Source organism: Lagenorhynchus albirostris, chromosome 3, assembly GCF_949774975.1.
Source record: "Lagenorhynchus albirostris chromosome 3, mLagAlb1.1, whole genome shotgun sequence".
NCBI lineage: Eukaryota > Metazoa > Chordata > Mammalia > Artiodactyla > Delphinidae > Lagenorhynchus > Lagenorhynchus albirostris.
In genome coordinates this window covers 63,398,040-63,422,967 of record NC_083097.1, presented here as the reverse complement: position 1 = coordinate 63,422,967, position 24,928 = coordinate 63,398,040, and the positions used below count along the sequence as shown (strand labels likewise).

Here is a 24,928-nt window from a genome sequence, read left to right as displayed (position 1 = left end):
ATTTTGCCAAGGTTGTCTTGTTTTTTTAATGTACTCCAAGAGAATGAATTTTTCTTTTTTTTTGTTTTTTTTCTCACCGTACTGCGCGGCGTGCGGGATTTTAGTTTCCCGACCAGGGACCAAACCTGTGCCCCCTGCAGTGGAAGCGCAGAGGCCTAACCATTGGACTGCCAGGGAATTCCTAGAATGAATTTTATAAATAAAATAGACAGCTAGATAGCAAGTCATAGCATATGTGGAAGGTAGCAAATTAAATGGGCTTTGTACTTTTTTCCGGGTCGGAAGACTTCTACTCTTTTATTCTTCACTGATTAAAATTTTGCATAATTTTCTTTTAATTAAAAGAACTTGTTATGAAATTCATCCTAATGTTGAAAACCTGGAAAAATCAGGACAAGGTAAAGAACACAAAGATGATTTAAAAATCACAGCTCTGGTTAGTTTTAGTGTGTTTACTCTGTCTTTTCCCAAGGATGTGTCCGTGAGCATTTTCCCATATTAAATTATTTAACGACATCTTTTTCAGGGACCGCATACGTGTCTGTCGGAATCCCCTTATCTTGTCATATTGAAGCAGTGTTTGATCCCCCTGGAAATGTGCGTTCCCTATTTGCCATCCCTGAAGAGTCCTCCTGAGTAGAGAGCTCGGGAGCTTCCTGTGAGGGGTGTGAAATGTCTTCCTTAAACACACACCCACACCTGCCATTGGCTTGTTCCAGATCCGTGGAAGAGGAGGCCCTGCCGCTGCAGAAGCAAAGCCCTCACCCTAGTTCCCTGAGCTTGGGTACAGCATTGAAGGAGCCACAGATCACCTGGGAGCTTATTATTGAATAAGTGCAGGTTCCAGTTCTGAGTGGTAGTTGGGGGCTGGGACCTGACGGGCTCCCAGCGATGCCCACACTGCTGGCCCAGGAGCCACACTTGGCACCTTGAGCTCGGGCACCTCAGAATTTGCCGAGCGCTCTCTGCTCTTGCTGTGAAGCAGTCTGTGCCTTAGTCTACTCTGGGCCCGTCTGTTTGGGGGCCTTCCTGCACTTCCTCTGTCCATCCCCTCATCCAGGCTCTTGTCCATAGCCCTGTGCTCTCACCACATCCCCACCAGATGCGCTCTTGTCACTCCAGCAGCTCTTGGCTTCCTGGGCCTCCTCCTCCTGCCACCACCAAGTCAGGGGCCAGGAAGGTTTCTTCGCGACTTCGACTTCATTGCTGCCCCCATCGCCCCAGCTTCCTGTGCAGGCGCTCGGGCCTTGTGCTGGCTGATTCCCTCTCTCTCTGTGAGGCACCTTCTGTCAGTCCTGCCCTGGCCCCAACCTGGCATTTGCCCCACTTGGGCCCCTTGACCCTTGGATTTCCCTGGGGGAAGGAAGGAGGGGCGAGACAGACCAGACTCCTGCAGGGAACCCTCTAATCTGTCTACCCCCTATCCACTCCACCCAGCTGGCTTGAGAAACACCGGGTGTGACTGAACAAATCACAGTAATTCAGGTCCATTTCCTGAACCGCCTACCCCTTGGGCCTATTTACCTTGCAGCCCAATAACAGTTCATTGAGTATGTGTGTCAGCCTGGCTTTTTGATCCGTGGCGTTTGGTTTTGATGCCGGGGTACTGTTCTTCCACAGTGTAGGGCCAGTAGAAGGGCTCTATCTTTGTAGTTTTAAGTGGCAGAGGGAACACCACTCCCAACTTGGGAAGTGACTTCTGTCATTGAAAAGAATGCCCCTGGGAGAACATCCCTTAGACTCCCCTCTGCCCTCCTTGCTGGCATAGCCAGTGCTCTGATGGATTAAAAATATGAAGGTGAAGGTTGCGGCGGCGGGGGGGGGGCTATATAAGAATATTTTCATTTCTGTTGATATTTTGATAGAAAAAAATATGATTCATGCACTCCTTCGTGTGTGGCCTCGGTTCCTTTTGCAGAGGTATTTTAAGAACATTAACAGGAAGCTTCTCAGGATGGGGGCGCGGTCGGTCGCAGGGGGGAGTTGCACATGTGTGAGAGTTCTCTGCCGGCCGGTGTGATGAAAGCTGCCTGCCGCTGAATAAAAGCAACCTCACAAACCCTGACACCTAGGGTTTGGTGCCAGCTGGCCTTGTCAGGAGACCCAGGTTCAGAAGAGGGTAGGCGGGTTGCTGATAAGATCCACTGGGCCCCTGGGCAGCTCTTCAACCAAAAAAGGCAGTTAACTGTGGATATTTGCCTGGGGGAAGGGTACACACCTATTCATTCCTTCCTCTTCAAGCTACAAGTATGAGGGAGGAGGTAAACTTCTGGGGATGGAAGGAGAAGGGGGCTGGGAAGAAGGCTTCCTGAATCTTTGAGGGACTGAGGAATGGCAATCTCAACTGTGAGAAGGTGTTTTCTCAGCTGTAGGAAAACAGTGCAGCTGTTACTCCAGCTCTGAGAAAAGGCTGCGGGACCAGGACCTTTCATGTGGCCACCAGGCTTTCATGTGGAGAGACGGGTGAGGGCGTCCCTGTAGGAGGGTCCCAGTGAGAGCTACTGCGGCCCTTTCTCTCTCCCTTCCCCGCCCCTGAGGGCTGGCGCCGTACGGGAACAGGTTTTCCAAGCCAGAGGCCTTTGTCTGGCATTTCTCTTTTCCAGTTTTTCTATTTGTTTATGTGAAAACAGGTTTAAAACGTCACCTTCTATCAGGCATTCTGGGAATCCTAAAGAATAGGATTATATGAAATCCTGACTGCTGGAAAATCTAGGGCAGGAGGCGTGTGTGAGTCTGTCCTTGCACAGAACCACTGCAGCTAGTCTCACCTTCAGAGATAGCCAGCTTGTCACTTGTCAGGGGTCGGAGGTGTCTTGAGCAGTGGCCTCTTCCTACCGCGGCGGGGAGGGAGAGCGACCAGCAGTTGACCCTGCGGTTGTGTGAGGGATGCGGGGAGGGACTTGCCTGCTTCTCAGAAGTAGGGAGGGAGGCGCCTCAGGGGCTTGGGCACTTAGCAGCCATAGCCCGTAGCTTCCAGAGAGCTCAGTTTTGTGGCCACCCCAGGGCTGACTCATCGTGAGCCATCACTTTAACTGTGTTGTGATGGAAACCTTTCAAACTGTACTAGACACTTAGACACTTACTGCCTTCTTGCTGGAGTCGACAGAGCGTTGTTTCAACTACTTATGGTGCCACGTTTTAGTGGGTTTGCGTGTCTGTGAGTTGATTGCGCTATGGATGCAGAAGTGTGGGACCCACGGGCTGAGTTTTTAGCTCGTCCTGCCTCCAGACTGCTGAATTGTCTCAAATGCTGTGTTTTTTGCTGGTCCACTGATGCCCACCACTAGATTTGTCCTTCAGTCAAATAACCTAACCTTTCTGGGCCTCCGATTTCATATCAGGAAAATAAGGGGACTGGACTGGATCAGAGGTTTTCAACTTAGGTGCTGCGACATGTCCCAATTTGGGTGGAATTTGGGGGATGCCGTGTTTGATATAAATCGACTAGAATGTAAGCTTCATGAGGGCAGCGACTGTACTCCTAGCTCCTAGAACAGTGCCTGGTCACTAGTCAGCATTTGATAAATATGTGTTGCATGTATATATAAGAACATTTGTAGTGTTTTAGTGCACCCATATGTTTTATACATTGGAGTTGCACATGGGATTTCACTTGGTAGGGAAAGGAGTGCACTGCTAACCCCTTGAAACTGCTGGCCCACCTGAGCTCTGAGGTCATGCCTGCTGGAACTGTCTGTGAAATGAGCCCATTTCTGTTCTCCTTCCCAGAGCACACTTGGATCTAGTTGGCTCTGTGGCCTCCATCACCAGGATTGGCAGCGTCTGGGGATTGGGCTGGCGTAAAGGACCTCTTAGAAAGGGCTTGGCACATTTCTTCATTGCGGCGTAATCTCCACGACACAATCAGGCACATTTTGGGCTTTGTGTTTCATTAACTGTTTGTTGATAAGCTATTATGAAGTGGAACAAGCAGGATTTTGCCCCCCTCTCTCATTTTGATGAGAAGCCTTAAAACTGACTTTTAAAAATGGTTTAAACCTAATGAGCACTTTTCTTCCCATTGTCCTACACTTTTCCGTTTTGAATTTCAAGGTTTTGTTTTCCTACAGCATTTTTTTTCTGGAACTTGCTTAACTCATCTTTCTCAGAACTGTTCTGCGGCAGGTATTTGTGGCTTCAGTGGGTGCAAATGAATGTTCTGATTGCCTTGCTTGTTCCTCAGTGGAAATAAAGAGGGCACGTGGGAAGTGCTTCCACACACATGACAACTTTTCCCCAAGTTGCTAGGATGCTTTCCTGGGTTTAGATCTCAGAAGTTTTATTTCTGAAAGTATTTTCCTTCAACAGATGCATTTATCATTCACATTAGGGCAGAAAAATGAAAGCATTGTTATAAGTGAGGTAGCAATGATTTGATCCCATCCCCCTCCCATCTTTACCTCTTTCCATATCTACCTGATGGACTGAGGAGGGGGGCCTCTCTGGGGAGGAGGGACATGACTATTGATGTAGATGATAAGTACAGGTGGCTTTCTTGGGAAAGTGGATGGATACCCTGTATTAGGCTCTGCGCTGAGAGCTTTTCCTGAACTGACTCATTTAATCCTCACAACAACCCTGTGAAGTAGGTATTTTTATTCCCATTTAACAATGAGATAATTGAAACCTGGAGAGGTAAAGAATTGGCCCAAGGCCGCTTAACCAGGCTGCATTGGAGCTTGGGTGTGAACCCAGACAGGAGCTTGGGTGTGAACCCAGACAGCCTGGCTCCATCGAGAACGGGGGAGGGCATTTGTCTGAGACATTTCTGATCGTCTCCACTTGTGAGGGAGAAGAGGAGGGGTTGCTTCTGGCATGTAGTGGGGAGAGGCCAAGGATGCTGCTAAACGTGCCACAGTGCACAGGACAGCAACCCCCCCCAAAGAATTATGGGGCTCCCAATGGTGCCCCAAAGAGTTTGACAAACTTTGCTCTAAATGATCTGTCTCCCACGAGTGTTTCTGCTTTCTGGCAGTTCAGCAGAAAACAGTTAGTTTACCTTTTAACCTTAAACCTTATAGGTTCTCTCCACCAACTTACTAAAGTATATCGAGTGTGGTATTTTTTAGAAGATGCATAAGCGGAGGGTGGTGTGAGGGAATGACTCAAAGAATCCAGCTGCTGTCTGAGAACAGAGAACTCAATCAGCATTCTGTAAGTAACCCTAACCTCGTGAGAAAGAGACTCCCAACAAGGGGAACGGTTGTGTCCAGATTCGTTGTGACCCAAAAGCCAGTGCTGGCTTGGTGGGTGTTGATGACCTGTCCTTTGCCTGTTTCAGATTCGGTCCCAGTGGCTGTGGGTACTCAGTGCTCATGAAGGAAGGACACTGACCCTTGACAATGCTTTTCATGGAAATGCTGTTGAAACCAGCATGTTCTAGAATGTTGAAACCTGTGTGAGAAACCTCCTGTCCCAAACTCCTTTCCGACAACCCTCCAGAATCGTGTCGTGACAGTTATGGAAAAGATTGTGAAAATCTTGGAGCTTTAAGTGATTCTCTGAACTCAAAAGGGAAAAACTTAAGAACCTGAAATGAAGGAAACACAAGAGCCAATTTCTGGGCCAGGCAAATACACAGCTTCTTGTTCAACTTGCACTCTTAGGTAGCCATTTAATTTTTCCTATTTCATTTTCATTTGCTTCAAATTCTACCAAGTAGAGGTTTATTTATAGCAATTAAACTCTAAAAAACTTTATAAGGGTTAAAAAATTTTTAAATTGAGGTAAAAACAAAATTCACCGTCTTAACCATACTTAAAAATACAGCACAGGGCTTCCCTGGTGGCGCAGTGGTCGAGAGTTCGCCTGCCGATGCAGGGCACACGGGTTCGTGCCCCGGTCCGGGAAGATCCCACATGCCGTGGAGTGGCTGGGCCCGTGAGCCATGGCCGCTGAGCCTGCGCGTCCGGAGCCTGTGCTCCGCAATGGGAGAGGCCACAACAGTGAGAGGCCCGCGTACCACAAAACAAACAAACAAACAAAAAAAACAGCACAGTAGAATTTTCTAGTTTTATGCCTCAGTTACAGTGATAGTTCACTCTGGCTGTTTTCTACCAATCATGTAGCAGAAGTAGATCTCATTTACTTGCTGGCTGGTTCGTTTAGCAAATACTTGAGTGCTTACTACCTGTAAGGTAGAAGAGAAATGTTGTTTTGTTTTCTTCCAAAAGAGAAACTTGAAGTGTTTTTCTAATTACAAGATATGTGCTGGTTACAAAGAGTTCAGAAAATACAGAAAAGCGTAGTCACATAATCCTACAATTCTGTTAACTACCATTGACATACTGGTATTTCCTTTTAGATTGTTTTTTGTTGTTATTATTGCAGATCTATATCTTGTTATAATTTTACCCCAAATGCTATCATGCTCTATACTGTTGTGTTATTATCTATTTTCAGTTAATGCAGTGTGGACATCTTTCCATGGCCGTAACTTTTCCTGTATAATCATTTCAATGGGTGCATTGGATTCAGTGATATGAATGCACCATTATGTCAGCGATCAGTACTCCTTCCAGTACAGAAAGGAGCATCCAGGTTCCTTTCTTCTAAACAACTTGTTATGTTAACGCAAGTTCGTGTGCGCGACACGCAGTGAGGACAAACAAACCCAAACATCGGAGTTTGGAGCAGAGAAAGGTTTGTTGCAGGGCCACGCAAGGAGACGGGTGGCTCGTGCCCCCTCCAAAACCCCGAACTCCCCGAAGGGTTTCAGCAAAGCATTTTTAAGGCCAGATGAGGGAAGAGGGTCACAGGGTATGTGATCAGCTTGTGCACAGTTCTCTGATTGGCTGATGGTGAGGTAACAGGGCAGTGTCACAGGGGTTAACACTACCAGTCCTTAGGCACCAGTAGGTCTGGGGGCTATGTGCTCATGGTCATCAGGTAGTTCACGTCTTTCATTTGGTGGAGGTTTTCACATCTGCCAAGCAACTCAGGAATGTGCATTAGATGCTGTTATCTAGGTACTTCAGAGAGGAGCTGAAGCAGAGGGTTTGGGGGAATGCCCCATAGGGTCATTTCACGGGTAGAAACAAGGTCTGTTGTTTATTGCTGCATTCTCAGGAATTAACATTGCACAACTGGGTATGTAGTATACTAACCATTAGTTGAGTGAATGAATGGCCTGGTTATTTTCCATAGGATTAGGGGTAGTAGGGCTTTTAAAGTGGGCTAGGGCTTGGGGGTGAGAGAGGGGGGAACTTGGTAATGGGAGTGGTTGAGCTGCTCTGGCAGGGCGCTAATAGAGGGCATCCAGGTCCACTGCAGCCAGAGGTTGCCAGGAGAGAGGAGGGGCACACAGAGGGAGATGCCTTCTTCAGATACCTGTTGAATGCTTACTGTACCCCTGAGAGCAGGAGAGAAAAACTGCTTCCTCACTTGCTGCTTCCTTCCCACACAGCCAATTTCCCTTCTGTAGGAAACCAAGGTTTCAGGCCAGTGTTGTCTGTCCAGTGCACCCTCTGTATATGCCAGCAGTGAATAGAGCAGAATGGCAAAGAGCCTACAGATTCAAATCCTGGCTCTACCACTCACCAGCTCTGTCCGGTGGGGTTGATATAATAGCTCATGATAAGTTGTAGTACCTTGCAAAGAGCAAGGGATTAATAAGTGTTAGCTAATATTATTATGGATTCAGTAAGCTTTACTAGGTTCCCCTATATTCTTTTGTGTGGGAGAAATCCACTGTAAGCTCCAAACAAACCAACTTACTAACACATGTATAATATGTGTTGAGGTTTCTAAAACACAATCCTTTTGTGAATTAGCGACTACCTGCCACCTGTATTTCTTGTGCAGTAAGATACGCCTTTATTGAGCAGAGGAATTGTGTGTTCTTGTTCTCCCAGCTTTCAAGTCGCATCATTCTCTCGTATAGCTACCGGTAAAGGGCAGCACGTGGCACCACGGTGGCAAGAGTTGCTATTTACCACTGCCTCTGCCTCCTGACTGTAGTGGAGGAAAAGGCCTGTATAAGCTCAGTGGGAGGCTGTTTCTGAGCATCTAGTGAGGAGAATGAGGTGCAAAATATTGGTTGTGTAGTCCAGAATTTAAATAAATACTGCTATCAAAGTAGAATCAGTTGTTCCTTACCTCTCTGCTGACCGCTGGTGATTCATAGATAATCCTAAAACCTCAAAGGAGAAGGAAGGAAAGTGGGCTGTGACATGGCATGAGTAGTATTGTGTGTTACCCAAAGATGTGGAAATGGAAATTAAAAGATAGCACCGTTCACTTTAATAAAATATTCTGAACCTGGTTTTATTTCTTGTGTGTTTTTCTTCTCTTTCCTTGGTATTAACGCCCCCCCACCCCCCAGCTTGCACAGGAACACCTGGGTTCTGCTTCCAGCAGCTTCAACAACTTCAGTTTTTTAGGAACTTCCTTACTGCTGCCCCGCCTCCTCGCCATGTATTAAGGGACAATATTGTAATTATTGTAGTTAACAAAAAATCTCTAAGGTCTTTCCTCAGTTCTGCTAGGGCTCCTGCATTTCCAAGTCAGGAAAAGGGACTGAATGAAGGTCCGTGTCAGGTTTGAAGCAATCTTTCCTTTTGCAGTTTCAACTTAGTTTTGACGTGCTAAAGCCAACTAGGCTGTCCAGAGTTCTCAAGGAATAAGTCTGAATGAATGAATGTTTTCCGCTTTGCTGAGGGATTTACATTCCCCCAAACTAAAGCATTGGAACTGAAAAAAATGTGATCTGTGTTTGCAGTGATTCTTGCGACAGAAGTGTCCTACGCAACTCATTTGCCTTCCTAAGTGGAACGAAGGGAACCCGAGTTAATGGGGTGCCTGAGTCATTATGATGAATTTGAGTTATCTCACTGCCGCGGGAGCTGAACATCGCAGAATGTAGCCCAGGAAGCAGTGGGGTGATGCTCATAGAACCTGCGCCTGCTTGAAGAGCTTTTGACTGCTCCACTTTTTAATTCTTCCCTTTCTGATTGATTTTTCTCTCTCTCCTTGCTTTGGGTTTAACCCAGTGTGTTTGCCTCTTGCAGGTCATTTTTCAACATCTAAGAACTTGTGGATGGTAGGGATCAATCAGATCACCTCTTACAGGGATGAACAGACTGTAGCATGGGTGCCACCATGCACATGGTGCTCATTGGTCCTTGCATTTTCCCTGTGGATTGAGACATTCAGCCTTAAAACCTACCTCAGGACCGCCACTGCCAATGAGTTGAGCGTCAGATGAAACCTGTTTACCTATCCTCTGTCATCTGCCGAGGCTCCTTCAATGTGCAAGTGAGGAAAACCAAGACCCAGAGCTGCACAGAGTTAGAATCCAGGCCTTCTGGTTCTCAGACCTGTACTCTTCCCACCAGTGGACTTAAGCAAGCCTGTTGGAACTGTGAAAAAAAGACCTGAGGGAGGAAGAGGGGAACTCTCACAAGATACATGAGCATGTGTTTGTGCTGATTCTATGACGTCTCTTTGGCTTTCTTCCTGATTCTTTGCTATTTCCAATTGGTGGTGTTGTCAGCAGGGAATTCTAGGTAATAAAGGAATTGTGCTTTTTAGTTTAACAAAAGAACCCGGAAGTTACTACCAGCCCTAGCTCATGTTTCGCTTCTGTGATCACTTCCTCACGTGCCTGGCATCAGTCCTTAGAAGAACTGTCAGCCCAAGGCCAGTGGGAGGACAAGGAGAGTGTGTATTTATTTACTGTGGTTTTGGTAGTGTGTGTGTGTGCACACGCGCACGAGCGCACGCACCTTAGACGGGAGAAGAAAACTAACACTAAGGGGGAGGCCCAGCTCCAGGTAGCAAGAGGCTGGCTAATCCTTTCATTTGGACTCTGCCCCGGCAAGGACAAAGCACCTTCTATTTAGAAAAGCCTTTGCTATTCATGCTGTTGCTATTGCAAAGGAAGTTAGATAGAGGGTGTGAACGGCTCTTTGAAATTTTTCTCTTTCAGTATATTTGGGGGAGGGAAAGTTTCTTCAGAAAGGAAGAAAACACACAAGTCAATACCACACTGCAAATACTTCTGTATCATTATCTTGAAACTTAGTTACTTTTCTTAAATAGTCCGTTTTCTTTTTCTGATCACGAGAGTAATACATGCACATGGTAAAAACCCAGACAGGAGAGCAAAACAGTGAGACATGGCTGTCTTAGTCTCCTCCCCACATCTAGGCCCACTCATCTAGGCCCAGGTGATCGATGTTAGCGGTCTTTGTGTCCACACACATATTCCCCACGTACAGATATGCGTATGTATAAAATATCCGGGCATACTGGCTGTCTTCGTTTGCTGGAGCTGTCATAACCCAAGTACCACAGACCAAGTAGTGTAAACAACAGAAATTTAATTTCTCTCAGATCTGGGAGCTAGAAGCCCGAGATTAAGGAGGCTTCTCTCCTTAACTTGTAGATGGCTGTCTTCTCCCTGTGTCTTCACATGGTCTTCTTTCCGTGTGTCTCTGTGTCCTAATCTCTTCTTCTTACAAGGACACCAGTCATATTGGATTAGGGTCCACCCCAGTGACCTTATTGAATCTTAACTACCTCTTAAAAGGCCATCTGTTTAAATGAAGTCATGTTTGGAGATACAGGGGGTTAGGATTTCCAACATATGACTGGAGGGGCAGGGGCAGGGACACAGTTCAGCCCATAACACTGACTTATTCTTTTAAACTATGTCCTATTGTATGGATAGTCCATAATTCATTTATTTTGCCCCTGTGTAGCTGGAGAATAAGACCTTTTTTATGCTTTTTTTCTTTTTTAATTTTATTTATCTTTGGCTACGTTGGGTCTTCATTGCTGCGAGCAGGCTTTCTCTAGTTGTGGTGAGTAGGGGCTACTCTTCATTACGGTGCGCAGGCTTCTCTTTGCGGTTGCTTCTCGTTGCGGAGCATGGGCTCTAGGCGTGCAGGCTTCAGTAGTTGTGGCACATGGGCTCAGTAGTTGTGGCTCGTGGCCTCTAGAGTACAGGCTCAGTAGTTGTGGTGCACGGGCTTAGTTGCTCTGCGGCATGTGGGATCTTCCCAGATCAGGGATCGAACCCGTGTCCCCTGCATTGGCAGGCGGATTCTTAACCACTGCGCCACCAGGGAAGTCCCCGTTTTTATGCTTTTAATGAACAACCTTATACCTAAATCTCTGTGCTCTTGTGTAAGTATACCTGCAGGATGAACTTCTAGAAGAATTGTAAGCATCGTCCTCCCAAAAGATTGTCCTGGGTCCCTCTTGAATGTCTACTGATTTCTTGTGGAAAAAGATTGTGTGCAGTATCTACAAATTAAAGCCCTTAATAATGAACTCTTTGTGATACAATGTGGGTGTGAGAAATTCAGAGTGCAGCACATGACTTGTGCCCTTGGCCCTGTGGAGTGGGATTGCCAGCCCTTTTGTTTGAGGAGTGTTGCTGTTAGGACTTTATCATATATTATTCATTCATCATTTATTGAGCCATTGATGGGCACTGTTTTGTTCATATGTTGTTGTTTGTTTTTTGATAGACTTTATTTTTAAGAGATATTTTAGGTTCACAGCAAAATTGAGAGGAAGGTACAGAGATTTACCGTATACCCTCTGCCCCTACACACGCACAGCTTTCCGCATTATTCACGTCCCTCGCCAGAGTGGTACATTTGTTACAACCAGTGAACCTACATGGACACATCATTATTATTTAAAGTCCATAGTTTACATTAGGGTTCACTCTTGGTATTGTCCATTCTACCTTTGTTTTTTATACCTTGACTTGTTCAGTAAAATGTTTAGGTCCTCTGGAGTCGGGGGTAACAAGACAGAGGCACTTCTCTCCAAGCTTGTGACAGCCCCCGAAGTTAGGTTGGCCAGGAGTTGCTTTCTCCAGTTTTAAGGGTGAAGAGTGGGGAGTGACATGTTCACAGTAATAAAGCTGTAAGTGGCAAGGAATAAAAGGTAAACCCATTTTATTCTAAATTATGCTCTTCTGGGAAGAAGTAGTAAGTCAGCAGGGCTGTGAGATTTTCCTCACTGCTAACATAACATTGCTTGTGTGGATGCTGTTTTGAATTTCCACTTCCGTATCAGCGTTTAGCTTAAGATAAGGCACTTGTACTATGGTATTGGTGATTGGCATAGTTTGCTTTCATAAATAACTTTTAGGCTAGTAGAGAAGTGCTCTTTGATTCTAATATTAGGCATGTGTGTATGTATGTACACTTGTCTGTATATATGTATACACACATAAATATCATAGCACCACATGTAGGGTGAAAGTGAAAAATAAGGAGAGTTTAAAAAATTAGATCCGTACAATGACACATGACTTTAATGACAGAGTAGGATTAAACCAATGTGATTTTCTCTTCACGTTTTCCATGATCACATTCCTCTGTCACTATTTGTCTTTAAATGACCCATTAGGCTGACATTATGTCTGTATGTGCTCATTTTTCCCCTCTGTGGAGATAGTAAGTGTAAATGTTGATTCTGCTATGGGTAAGTTCTCTCATAGGATGTATCAACTGCTTCTAAGTATTTCTTTTTCCAGATAGGATAAATATTTGATCACATTTGAAATACAGTAAAACTGGTTATCTAAGACCATAGAGCTTAAAGAGTTAGCAACCGTTGAATGAGGCAGTTTGGAAAGAATTTGGCAGGCAGAGGAGGAGGGAGGCGGGTCTGGGTCAGAAGCCAACTAAGCCAGTGGGAGCGGAGAAGAGGGAGCCGGGGAGGGAGAGGAAAGAAAAACTGGGGCATATGAGTGGAAAGGGATCAGTAAAATCGGGGACAGAGAATATGGATGAGTGAACTGTAAAGGAAGGTGGCCTGTACGAACACCACACAGGCAGCAGTGTTAGGATCCCACTTATGTGATCTGTTAGCTTAGCCTGATAGAATAGCTTGTCTTGCAGAGCAGTCCCAGCCTCTGAGGCAAGAAGAGTCTTGAGAAAAATGGCTTAGAAAACTGAAGGTAAGATGGAGAGAGTACATAAAGAAATTTTAAGTAATGAAATAGTACAGAATGACAAAGGGCTCCAACAATGGGGGTTCCATGAAGTAGATGAAATATCTTGGGAAATGTGTATGTTTCTAAGATCTGTCCTAACGTCATTATGATTATAACCTGTTGTGGTCTTACACCTGTGATCTCTTCTCACTGTAAGTGATGTTTATAGTGTAGCCTTCTAATTGATGCTTGTTTTGAAGCCATGCAAAGCTCTGAACTTCCTGCTAAATAATTATCAAGAGATTGCATTGTTAGGTTTTATGTATAGTGTTAATACATGTAGGTTTGGTTGTTATTCGTGGTTTATGGTAATCTCTTTTGTATTATACCCTATTTGCTAAACGGATATCCCTCCCTAACACCAGGTGTGTCTGATTAGGTTGTTCAAGAGACCACCAAGTACACTAAGTACTGTTAGCACCCTCACTTTAAAAAATGAGGAATCTGGGGCTTCCCTGGTGGCGCAGTGGTTGAGAGTCCACCTGCCAATGCAGGGGACACGGGTTCGTGCCCCGGTCTGGGAAGATCCCACATGCCGCAGAGCGGCTGGGCCCGTGAGCCATGGCCGCTGAGCCTGCCCATCCGGAGCCTGTGCTCCGCAACGGGAGAGGCCGCAGCAGTGAGAGGCCCGCGTACCGCAAAAAAAATGAGGAGTCTGAGTCTTGAAAACGCTCATAGCTGGTAGGTGGCAGAGCCAGGGCCCAAACCCAGGCTTACTAAAGATCTAGTTTCCTTTTAGGGCAGTGAAAATACTCTGATACATAATGTTGCATATATGTCATTATACATTTATCTAAACCTGTTCAATATACGACACCGAGAGTGAACCCAAAATGTACAGTTCTGGTGACTGATATTGATAACGGGGGAGGCTATACCTGTGTAGGAGTAGGGGCCATATGGAAAATCTCTGTGCCTTCCCCTCAGTTTTATCATGAACCTAAAACTACTCTAAAAAAAACAAGCTCTTTAAGAAGAAGAAAAAAATTAACACCAGACCCAAACCTGAAAACTTAATCCCCTATTTTATTTAATATTCTCAAATAAAATTATGTCTGGTTGCATTGACCAGTAAAGCCCAATCCTGCCCCACTCATTAGCCTAAGGCCTACCCTTAGGGGCGTGAAGCTGTGGTCAACAACACACATGTAAGAGGCACCTGTGCCTTTTGTGCTTCAAGTTACCCCCCCCCGCCCCCGCCCCCGCCCATGCAGTTCATTCTTTGGCTCATGGATTTTGACAGGTCCCTTTCTTGGGCCCAACTTCTTGGTATTCCCGTCCTTCCCACTTCACTTAGTCCTTTTTCTAGTTCTTGGCTTCTTGCTCTTCACCAATTGGTTTTTGTCTAAGAGTGATGACAGTGCTTCAGGTGAAGTGTGCCTTTTCTGTTTAAGTATTGGGCATCTCCCAAGCCATCATGTTTATTAAAGACAATGTCAGACCAATTCTGGCGAAAACTTTGTTCACGCACTCAACTGTTCACACATGTCCTATGGGCAGGACGCCTTGGAAGAACGGTAGCTCACCTGCAGAGGTCTGGGGTAAGCAGGTTTGTGAAGGAGAGGCTCTGAGAGGATGTTTTGTGTTCCTTTCCTAGTTGGCCTGCTGCTGTGGGAATGCTGGCTGCTCCTACTGCTGCGGCTGCTGCCCCAAGATCCGCCAGTCCCGGAGCACCCGCTTCATGTACGCGCTCTACTTCATCCTGGTCGTCATCATCTGCTGCATCATGATGTCCAACACCGTGGCCAACGGGATGAGGGAGCATGTAAGTCAGCCCTTCACCTCTTCCTACTGCTGATGAACGGTTGATGAGGGTGTGTGGGAAACATTCAGTTTAGAGGATGGGGCCCACCCACCCCAGGGTGGTTTAGGGTTATACCCGCTCTCCCTAAACTTCCCTGAAGCCTCTTCAGTGCTTTCCTTCCAAGTGGGAGAACCCTTCACCATCTCTATCTTTAGTAGAAGGACAGATGCCATCTGATGCTTTTGGTGCAGAAGATTGTGTGTGTTGTCTTGGCTTCATTTTGGGGTTTTTTTATTGTTTGTCTTTTTTCCTTTTTGGCCATGCCGTATGGCATGCAGGATCTTGGTTCCCTGATCTTAGTTCCCTAACCAGGGATCAAACCCACGCCCCCTGCAGTGGAAGCACGGAGTCTTAGCCACTGGACCGCCAGGGAAGTCCCATCTTAGCCCTGTTGATGGCCGTTCCTGATTAGATGTGTAGTCTTTTCTTACAGACCTTTGTACTCTTCCCTTGTCCTAAGGCTGTCTGCCAGTGTCTCTGGTAGCAGCTGTTATATATAAACACTTAATGTAGCCAGTATGGTAAAGCCTACATAATCCCACAGGTAATGAGGAGTGGGCTATTGGGCAAGTTTTACTTTTCTGGACATGTCACTTGTGGGGTGGGTGTCTCCAGGGGTGAGGGATGGATTTGCTTCCAGCCATTTCCTGGGCAGTGTCTACAAAGGTATCCCTGGTACATGATGCTGATAGAGACACAGATAGGGCCTTTTTCTGGAATTTCCTCATAGTAGGCCTGATTATGGGGGGAGGTGTTGGGGGTTCTGAGGGCGCCCAATAAATAACACCATCCTTCCGCTCTGAGGTTTTGAACAAATTGACAAAAAAGACTACAATTTCAGCGGGTAGATGCCAAACATTGCCTTTATCCCCCCAGAAGTTGATGTAAGACATTGTGGCTCATATCTGCAAGGAAGTGGTCTTCCTACTACTGAACCCAAAAATGAGTTAGACAACCCATCTGGGGACCCCACCTGAGCCAGGGAGCACTTCCTCTGCAGGGGCACAGTTTGCTGGGAAGAGCTGCAGGTGTGTTCTCTGGGGGCAGCTCTCCTCGGAGGGAAAGCGGGAGAAGAAAGGCTCGCCAGCCAGACCCCATTTGCCCCACAGCCTTAGTGCTGAGCACTGCATCTTCCTGGGGCCAGCAGAGTGGTGGGGGGGCAAGGTCAGGGCAGTGCCCTACTGGAAGCCTGGAGATGGCATCGCCAGGAGCAACTCCTGAGGAACTGTTTGTTCTCCCCAACCTTATGCTGAAACTGCAGACTGTTTTAAATGCACTCAAGGGCTTCAGAACAATCATGTTTTTAGAAGCACTTGTTATATTCTTATCCGTTAAAGTAGTCCCTTTGAAGCTTTCTGTTGGGTAATGCTTTTATAACTGTGGTGGTATGATCTGGAATATACTGGAACTAATGTGAAAACTTGTGAAGTTTAGATTCTCCTCTGATTGCTTTAAACAGTGGATCTCTGTTCAGTAAGGCCCTGCATGGGAGCCATGGGTCATTCAAACTTGAGAGAAAAGGAGCTTCTAACCCAGAGACAGGTATGAAGTCTTCTGAGGCTTAAAACCAGGTAGAAGTTGTGTCTTATGAGAGCATGCGTGAAGTGCTGTGGAAGTTTGGAGGCAGGGAGACCAAGGGCTAAGGCTGCCTTGTTCGTCTACACCAGGTCCTACTCCATCTCGGTGGTGTTTTCCACTCTTCTCTTCTTCTTAACTTAGTTTAATCTTAAATGTTTGTGACAAGAAGTTTGAGAGGAGGAATACTTGAAAGGGTAGATTTTAACTCTTATTCTGAAGGTCTGTTTAATCTCCCACTTCTTACCTTAGCTTTTCAGGTAACTTAATATTCTCTTTTTAAATGAACAAGCATTGGCTTAAGGACCCAGTGTGGGGCTTCCATGGTGGCGAAGTGGTTAAGAATCCGCCTGCCAATGCAGGGGACACGGGTTCGAGCCCTGGTCTGGTACGATCCCACATGCCGCGGAGCAACTAAGCCCGTGTTCCACAACTACTGAGCCTGCGCTCTAGAGCCCGTGAGCCACAACTGCTGAGCCCACGTACCACAACTACTGAAGATCGCACGCCTAGAGCCCGTGCTCCGCAACAAGAGAAGCCACGACAATGAGAAGCCCGCACATGGTGACGAAGAGTAGCCGCCACTCGCCGCAGCTAGAGAAAGCCCACATGCAGCAACGAAGACCCAACACAGCCATAAATAAAGAAGGAAGGAAGGAGGGAGGGAGGAAGGAAGGAAGGAAGGAAGGAAGGAAGGAAGGAAGGAAGGAAGGAAGGAAAAATTTAAAAAAAAGGCCCCAGCGTGTCACTGTGATAGGAACTGCCAGTGTGTCCATGGTGCTCTTAAGAAGCTTTCAGTCTCCGTGGAATTAGGCTTTGGATCCCAGAAACATAATCTGAAACTACAAATGTATAGTACCTCTTAGAGATGAACCCATCAGAAACATTGTTACTGGAGGTAAAGATAATTTGGGAACCACAGGACCTATTTTAGGATATGACTTTAATAATAATAATTTTAACATTTGATTACCATCCAAGTAACCTGCCTCATGGAACAGTCCCTAACAACTCCAGTCAGTATCTGACTGTTCACAGAACGTTTAAGAAACAGAAGATTTAAAAAAAAAGAAAAGAAAGAAGAGAAACAGAAGGTGTTGACTGGTGTTGCTAGGGAAGGCTTCGTGGAAGAAGTGACTTGTGTGATAATAATGAATATTTCAATTGCTAATATCTGTTGGGTGATACCATGTACCAGGTTTTATTCTAGGCATTTTACATTATCATCTCAGTTCATGACCACTGTACTCACCTGAGCAGTATTATCCCTGCTCTACAGATGAGGAAACTGAGGTACTGAGTCATTTAAGTACCTTACCCAAGGTCTCCAGCTCTAAGTGGTGGAGTTGGGATTTGAATCCAGGCTGACTGAGTTCTTAGCGACTAGGCTCTGTAGGTAGAATAAGGACAACACATGTGTAGAAGGGAGGAAACATGGGCAGGTAGAATGACTTGCAGGAATCTCAGTGCTAAGGTGAGGCATTTGGCCGTGGTCTTGTGGCAAGTGGGAAGCCATTATAGATTCTTGAGTAGGAGGCTGTTGTCATAGAAACAGGCCGAGATACTCAGGGAGGTGAGCCCAGCAGCGGTGTGTGTGCAGTGTGACTTGGGGTCAGAGCAGAGGGAAGGAGGAAGGGAGGGAGAGAGGGAAGGAGCAACCCCGAGGCCTCACCGAGGCTCTTGTAAATGTTTCTCTGCCTGTTCCCTGAAGGTACTGATTTGAAAATGGTTTGGCTGGGCTTCCTGAATAGGGAATGAGGCCCCTGCGGGTGAAACCAACAGTTTCCCATCTCTAAGGCCTCACAGGGGGCCAGCCAACTGGTCGCCAAGTTTCTGGGCCTATAGAATAGAGGCTGGCCTCACCCTCAGGCGGTGCTTGAGGGCAAGCGCTGAAAGGTCCCTTGGGGGATGCACACTGGGCTTCTGCTGCAGTCCTCCCTCCTCGTTGGCCTGGGGAAATGGTTAAGGGTGTGACAGGAAGAGGGGAAGCACGCATCCTTGTAACAGCCCAGATGGGAGAGCGCAGTTGCCTCCTACCCGGCATCCTTGCCTTCCTGTGCAGTGGCCAGGGCTCCGTCCGGAGCCACGTGGCCTTTGGTGTGCGGATTTTGAACACAAGGCAGCACCTTTTCAGTTGTTTTCAGTTTTTGCCTTGGCTTCCCAATGCGGCCTGTGTTGTAGTTTGAGCGAGAGGGAACTGCAAAGGGCTGCTGGGCCAGACTTCGTCCCGCCTCATCCCTCTCGGGAAACTCCTCTTTCCCGTGAGAACTTCGGCTCTGCTGTGCTGGTTGAATGGGACGCGATTTCTGTCTTCTCCTGGAGCATTTTTCCCATCTCAAAACATACCAGCCATTTTATTGCAGGTCATTCTTGTCAGTGACCATGTAATTCACGCAGGAACAGTCTTGAGATATTTGATGCTTGTGGGGATTAAAAATCCATTTTAGAATGTAGAACGGCAACCACAAAATGGGCGAGAGATTTAAGCCTCCTGACCGGCACCACTAAATCCAGGTGTAACTTCTGTGTGGAGACCAACGATGACACTTTGAGTTTGGGCGTCCTAGGAAGCTGCGCGGGCATTTGGGGAGGGAGGAGAAGGGAAGGCTCTTCTTGTTTCCTGTGGGACAGGAGCCCCTAAGACTAAGCCTGCATTGGAAAAGGGAGGACAGGGCATCTATGTGGCCCTCAGGGCTTCTTTCCTGTGAGCTGTGTGCCAGGCCGAGGGAAGAAGAGCCCTGAAGGTTCCTGAGTGGAAGAATCCATTTTCTCCATCCCGCATTCCACTTGGTGCCCAGGCTGCTCTGAGGCATTGACATGGGTGGTAGGTAGTACCTGAACCTTTGCGTTTTTTTTGTTTTTTTTTCTTCCAGAACCAAGACATACCTCCCACATCGTGGAAGACGTGTTTGTGTTGTTGTTTTAGTGTGTTTCTTTGCTTGCAACTTAAATCTTGAAGAATCATTCCTTGTATTGAGAGGAGAATCTCCCATGATGTTTGTTTTTGGTAGCAATCTTTTTTTGTTCCTTCAGTTGTTTGTTTGTTTGTTTGTTTTTTGCCGTACGCGGGCCTCTCACTGTTGTGGCCTCTCCCGTTGCGGAGCACAGGCTCCGGACGCGCAGGCTCAGCGGCCATGGCTCACGGGCCCAGCTGCTCCGCGGCATGTGGGATCATCCCGGACCGGGGCACGAACCTGTGTCCCCTGCATCAGCAGGAGGGCTCTCAACCACTGCGCCACCAGGGAAGCCCCCTTCAGTCGTTTTAAAAGGTGTTAACGTTTTGTTTGTACTCCTACTGAATCTCTTTTGGAGACATGGTTTGCTTTATACATTATTTTCTGCTGGTGGGTTTGGGTCAGTTTTCCTCTGAGTGAGTAAGAATGTGGAAATTGAACCATTCCCATGATTGGATGAGAAGAGCTCTTCCGTTCTTTTCAGCACAGGGTGATAATGTTGCAGGGTAGAGTGGGCTTCAGAGGAGGGTTGGACGAGAGCTGACAGGGCCCAGAGGTGAGGGGGGCTGAGGGCTGCAGTCTCCTCAGTGTCTTAAAAGCAGCTTCTGAATTCCATTCTCTCCCTGGACTTAATGAAAACCAGCTCTTGTTGGTAGAACCCCTGATGCCCCAGCCTCCCCCACTAGCCAGTGATACACCCAGAGACTTCAGGTGCACCTGGAAATCTCCTAGCTCAGCCATTGTTAAGTTGGCTTACAGGCTCTTGTTTGGCCAGCAGAGTTTTCTCTTTTTAATGTGCACTTGGCCGCCTGCTTCTTGCATTTGGCAAGAAGGGGCTAGCATGCTGTAGCTCGCCACAGGCCCCATCACTGGGTGTTTACTTACATCAGGTCCCATACATTTCCCCTTACTTCTTGCCCCCCAAGAATAGCATTTGGATTTGAAACTCCTGAAATAGCTTAAACTCTTTGAGTTCATGAGTTTCTGAAAAGGCTGTAAATGTCAGAATGGACACCAGGCTTCTTACCCACCCTAGACGGTGAGCGGTAGGGAGGTTGCTGAATGTGCTTGAGTGGTCTTTGCAGATCTTCACGCACAGCCCCAGGCCGGGGCCCGAGAAGCCTGTCTCTGCCGTGACTCGTCTACCCTTGGCACGCTGGAATCTTGCATTTTTATCCAAGTGACTATTTAGAAACTGTTCTGGTCACTTTGGTCCACTGGACTCAATGAACCACTCAGTTTCAGGACTAAGTGGAGGTGGGACCCTGCTTGGATCTAAATCTGCCCCTCCTTCAGTTACATTCCCAAGTTACAGTCATCACCTCCCCCCACCCCTTTAAAAAAATCTTAAGTAGGTATTCTACTCGCGATTTCTGCAGTTATCATGAAGTCCATAGTTTGCCAGGGAAGGGGGACAGGGATGCATGTTGAGGCTGCCAACTGTGGATTTAGGCCCCTGGAACAGAGGTAGCAGGATGGGCTTAAAGGACTTTTCTCTATTTATTCAGAAAATCCAGTTCTCTCTCAACACATTCCCTAGAGGTGATGTATAAATTAGCTTTGGTCTGTATTTCTCAGTCATTTTCACTGTTCATTAGAAGGAGAAGGAGATGTGGTAATGGGAAATTCATGTATATTAGCTGTATTAACATAGATTATGTGGAAGTAGATGGATGAAAATGGAATAAAGGAGGACTGTTTATAGCCAGGCTCGTTCCGAGGCCATATCCCCACCCCACCCCACCCCCGCCCCGCCGTGTGTAGTGGTCACCTCCTGGCCTGAGCCCTTCTCCCTCCTGGCCTGAGCCCTTTTCCTTTGCCTGCTTTCTTGAGCCGTGCTTTCATTTCCAGCTTTGGTTATTCCTAATGTTTATCTGCTGGTTGAGGAACACTTTTCTCAGGACAGTGCTGGGGACAGATCCATTCTCCCCCTTTTTTCTAGGTCCAGTGCTGACGACATACTTGCCCCACGCAGGTCATAAAAGGGTTGGGTTTCTACTCTGCATTCAGGCAGTCCTGATTCGACCCCACCAGGCTCCTTGATGTCCTGTTCCAATTGTCTTATTTAGACTTGGGTTGTCCCCATGTCCCTAGCTTCACACGTTCACTTCCCCTCAGACTTCTTTCTCCAGAGAACTAACCCCATGGGTGACCCCATGAGGTTGCTGTTTGTACTTGTATGTCTCCCAGATGATTCTCCATTTTCAAATTCTGGAGTTCCCACAGTGTAGCAACTGTAGATGAACACAGAAGCTACTTTCCTTAGAGACGACTTAGATTTCAAAATGCTTTCCTGAGTACACCCTGTGGTCAGTTCACAGTGACATTTAACCATACTTGGGTGGTTCTTAGAGTTGACAGAGCTTTGATCCAACATGTTAGAGATGCTGAAATTTGGTAACGAGCTACTCTACTTTTTTTTAACCTACAGTATGAGGAATATGAAAGCATTATAGTAAGTATTGGTTTTGGGAAAGCCCTCCCATTCCCGTTCCCGTGCCAGTCACAGGGGGTTAAAAAAAAAAATACATGAAACAAAGTTACTAGTTAAAGGATCTAGTTAAACAGATAAGAAATGGAAAAAAGGATGCAGCTCCCATTCATAAGTGTTCTGCCCAGTGAAGAGACAGCAGATACTATGCGATGTTAAGTGTCATGCAGAGAAAATATTGCTCTCTTTTTAGAGTATAATTTGGATAAAACATTATTTTAAAGTGGAAGAATCTTGTTATAACCCTAACCACCCCCCTCATTTGACAGATGAGAGGATGTGGCGCAGGGCAGTGAGGTGGCTTGTCCAAGGCCGTGACACCAGGTAGAGCTGGGACAAGGACCCAGGACTGCTGGTCCCTGACCAGGGGTGCCTCTCTGGCCTGTACGACTGGGGTCGGCTGTTGCTCAGATGTTCACAGAAGTAGCAGAAGAAGGCTTAGCAAACTTATCCTTCCTCTTGATTCCTGGTCTTTCTTCTGGACTTGGTGGTGAGGGAGAAGTATTTCCTCTGGAAATAGTACCACCTCGGGCCCTCAGTGGCTTTCTTAGCTTATCTTCCCCACGTGCCTCCTTCCCTTTGTAAAGCCAGAAGCTGGGCTCAAGGGATGATGGTTAGTCTGAAATAGAAAATAGGGGCAACCACAAATCCATCCAATTTATTCATGGGCGTTGCATGTGAAATAGAACCTGCCTTCAAGCTGTGTTTGGTGTGACCGTCTTTTCAAAGTAAACAAACAGCAGCAATGAAAAATATTCCAGTTTGATCCTGAACACCATGTAGTTTGTCGCAGCATAGAATGACAGGTGTTCACGCTGAAGCTGGAAAGTCTGGCTCCTGTTTTGATCTTGGTCTTTACTGGTTGAATGTTAGGAGAACTGTGTACCTGAGACATAGCATCAGGTGTTGCTATCGTGCATTGAAGTTCTAGGAAGTAGAACTCTCCATTCTCAGCTGGCATTTTATGCTTTTGTGTTAGAACAAGTGTTGAATTAGCGCCAAAAAAAATATTGCTGACCCAGTTATTTGAGTCTGGAGTATTTTTTTTTTTAATCCAGCTGAGATAGAATGCTCTTCAAAAGTCCTCGTTCTGAACAGCAGCTGAGTTCTTTGTACTGTTGTACCTTATATGTGTCCAGTGTATCAGCGAGTGTGTTTCTGAGGTTAAAGGTGGGCCTGGGCCACTGAACTTCAAGTTCTTTGTAGAACACAGAGGAAAGATTCTCACTGTGGCCTGATCAGAGTTTCCCTGGGGTGTGCTGGCAGTGAGGTTCCACCTCTTAAATCTTGTGGGTCCCCTCCTCTCTAAATTGGGGTGACCCTGGGGACACATGTTTCCAAACAGTTTTATCTTAGGTCTCAAGTTCATCCAGGCATAACACCACCTGGAGAAAACAGTCCCTGCAGCCCTCCCATCCCTCGCTTCTCTCATGGCTCAGGCCCCAACCTCCTGCGCTCAGTGAATGCGGGGAGAGTGATTGTGGGAAATAGTCTGGTTCTACAGGCAGTGATTTGAACTAATGTAAACCCTGCTGAGAGCCTTTTTGAGTCTGAACCAAAGACAAAGAGGTTTGATCCTAGTCCAGTAATAATGAGCTTACCAGGAGCCAGAAAACAAGAAACAATAGTTATTGTCCTTGGTCTGGAGGATCTGTTACCCAGAAGCTTTGGGGGAGCATCAGATGTTAACAGGATCTCTGTTTCAGGATCCGTCCAACTGTAGGAGGGGTACAATGATAAGATGTGAGAACTGAAGTTTTCCTGATCCTTTTTTCTGTGACCATCAAAAGCACCTGTTAAGCAACTGTCCATAGACGGGACCACGCAGCTCTCTGCAGATAAATGGGACAGACAAGAGCTTATGGTTGGAAACAGCTCTGTTATAAAGTTGGAGCCAGAGGGAACAAATAGCACAATACACAAACAACAGTAGCCTCAGATCGCTGGGAGCAGGAAATATAAATATTGTGAATAGTTGAGTCTTGATACTTGATAACAGAGTTTAAAAGGGTGATCGTGTTACTTGGTTAAACTGTAATCTGAGTTCATGTTTTAAAATATCTTTTAAGTCATGTAATTGATTCCTTCCTCCCTCCCTCCCTCCTTTCTTTCCTGCCTATGTAAGTACCAAGCAGTGTGGCAGGTGCAGGGGGTGTGGGTGTGAGTAACATACAGTTGTCCTTAGAGAACTGGGCCTCAGGTGGAAAGTGTATAAAGAAGGTGCCCCCAGCGTTAGGCTGCATAGTTAAAAATAATCTGGGGCTTCCCTGGTGGCGCAGTGGTTGAGAGTCCGCCTGCCGATGCAGCGGACACAGGTTCGTGTCCCGGTCCGGGAAGATCCCACGTGCCGCGGAGCGGCTGGGCCCACGAGCCATGGCCGCTGAGCCTGCGCGTCTGGAGCCTGTGCTCCGCAACAGGAGAGGCCACAGCAGCGAGAGGCCCGCGTACCGCAAAAAAAAAAAAATCTGAATTCCGTTAGCAACTGTTGGAGACGGTGGTGTCAGCTGTCCCTTCTGTTGACCTTTGGGGTGACGTTAGAACTCAGGAGTGCTTTTTCCCCCGTCCTCATGAGAGACTGGGAGCCGTCCTCATAGGAGACTGGGAGCCGAGGTGAGGTAGGAGGTTTGTAAAAGGGACTGGAGTGTGTTGCCCTCTAAAGCAGGGTTGAGCTTAATCGCAAGGGGGGTTGGGTATTTGGGGGGTGTGGTTTTTAAATTTCAATGAAGCTGTTTATACAGTCTCAAAATTAAGTCTAAAATTATCTCTCTACATGCCGGCTTTCATCAGTGTGGGTTTTATTTTTGGTTCTACACGCCATGTTTGTGTAACAGATGTGAGGTTTTTTTCCTACTATGCGGGTTTCTGACCTGCAGAAAAAAAAAAGCATTGAACTCGCAGGCATGTCCTCCACCACCTCCTCCACAAAGCTTTTTTTTTTTGCAGGCAGATAAATTAAAATCCTTAAGCTGCAGCTCTGAAAATGACATACGGGAGACGTACGATTTAATTCTCTCAAAGCACAAGTTCCGCCAGTCGCGTCTCCGCTGTTCCTTTGACTTACGATCCGTAGAGTAAGTCATCACCAGTTGTCATTTGCCTTTGAGATGCTAATTCATGCTTCAGCAGCAGCTCAGCACAGCTCC

The 24,928-nt window shown here is 46.7% G+C and overlaps 1 protein-coding gene across 5 annotated transcripts in view; it reads left to right on the top strand.

Annotated features, from left to right (window-relative positions):
* The window catches only part of SERINC5 (serine incorporator 5), a 93,987-nt gene that overhangs the window by 22,831 nt on the left and 46,228 nt on the right, over window positions 1–24,928 (top strand). For 4 of the 5 annotated variants that reach the window (XM_060143208.1, XM_060143207.1, XM_060143206.1 and 1 more), the window contains exon 2: window positions 14,559–14,726. In XM_060143208.1, coding sequence (XP_059999191.1) covers window positions 14,559–14,726 — 168 coding nt within the window. Of the gene's footprint in view, window positions 1–6,387; window positions 6,643–14,558; window positions 14,727–24,928 lie in introns of those variants that run through there. The other variant, XM_060143210.1, reaches the window with a different exon arrangement.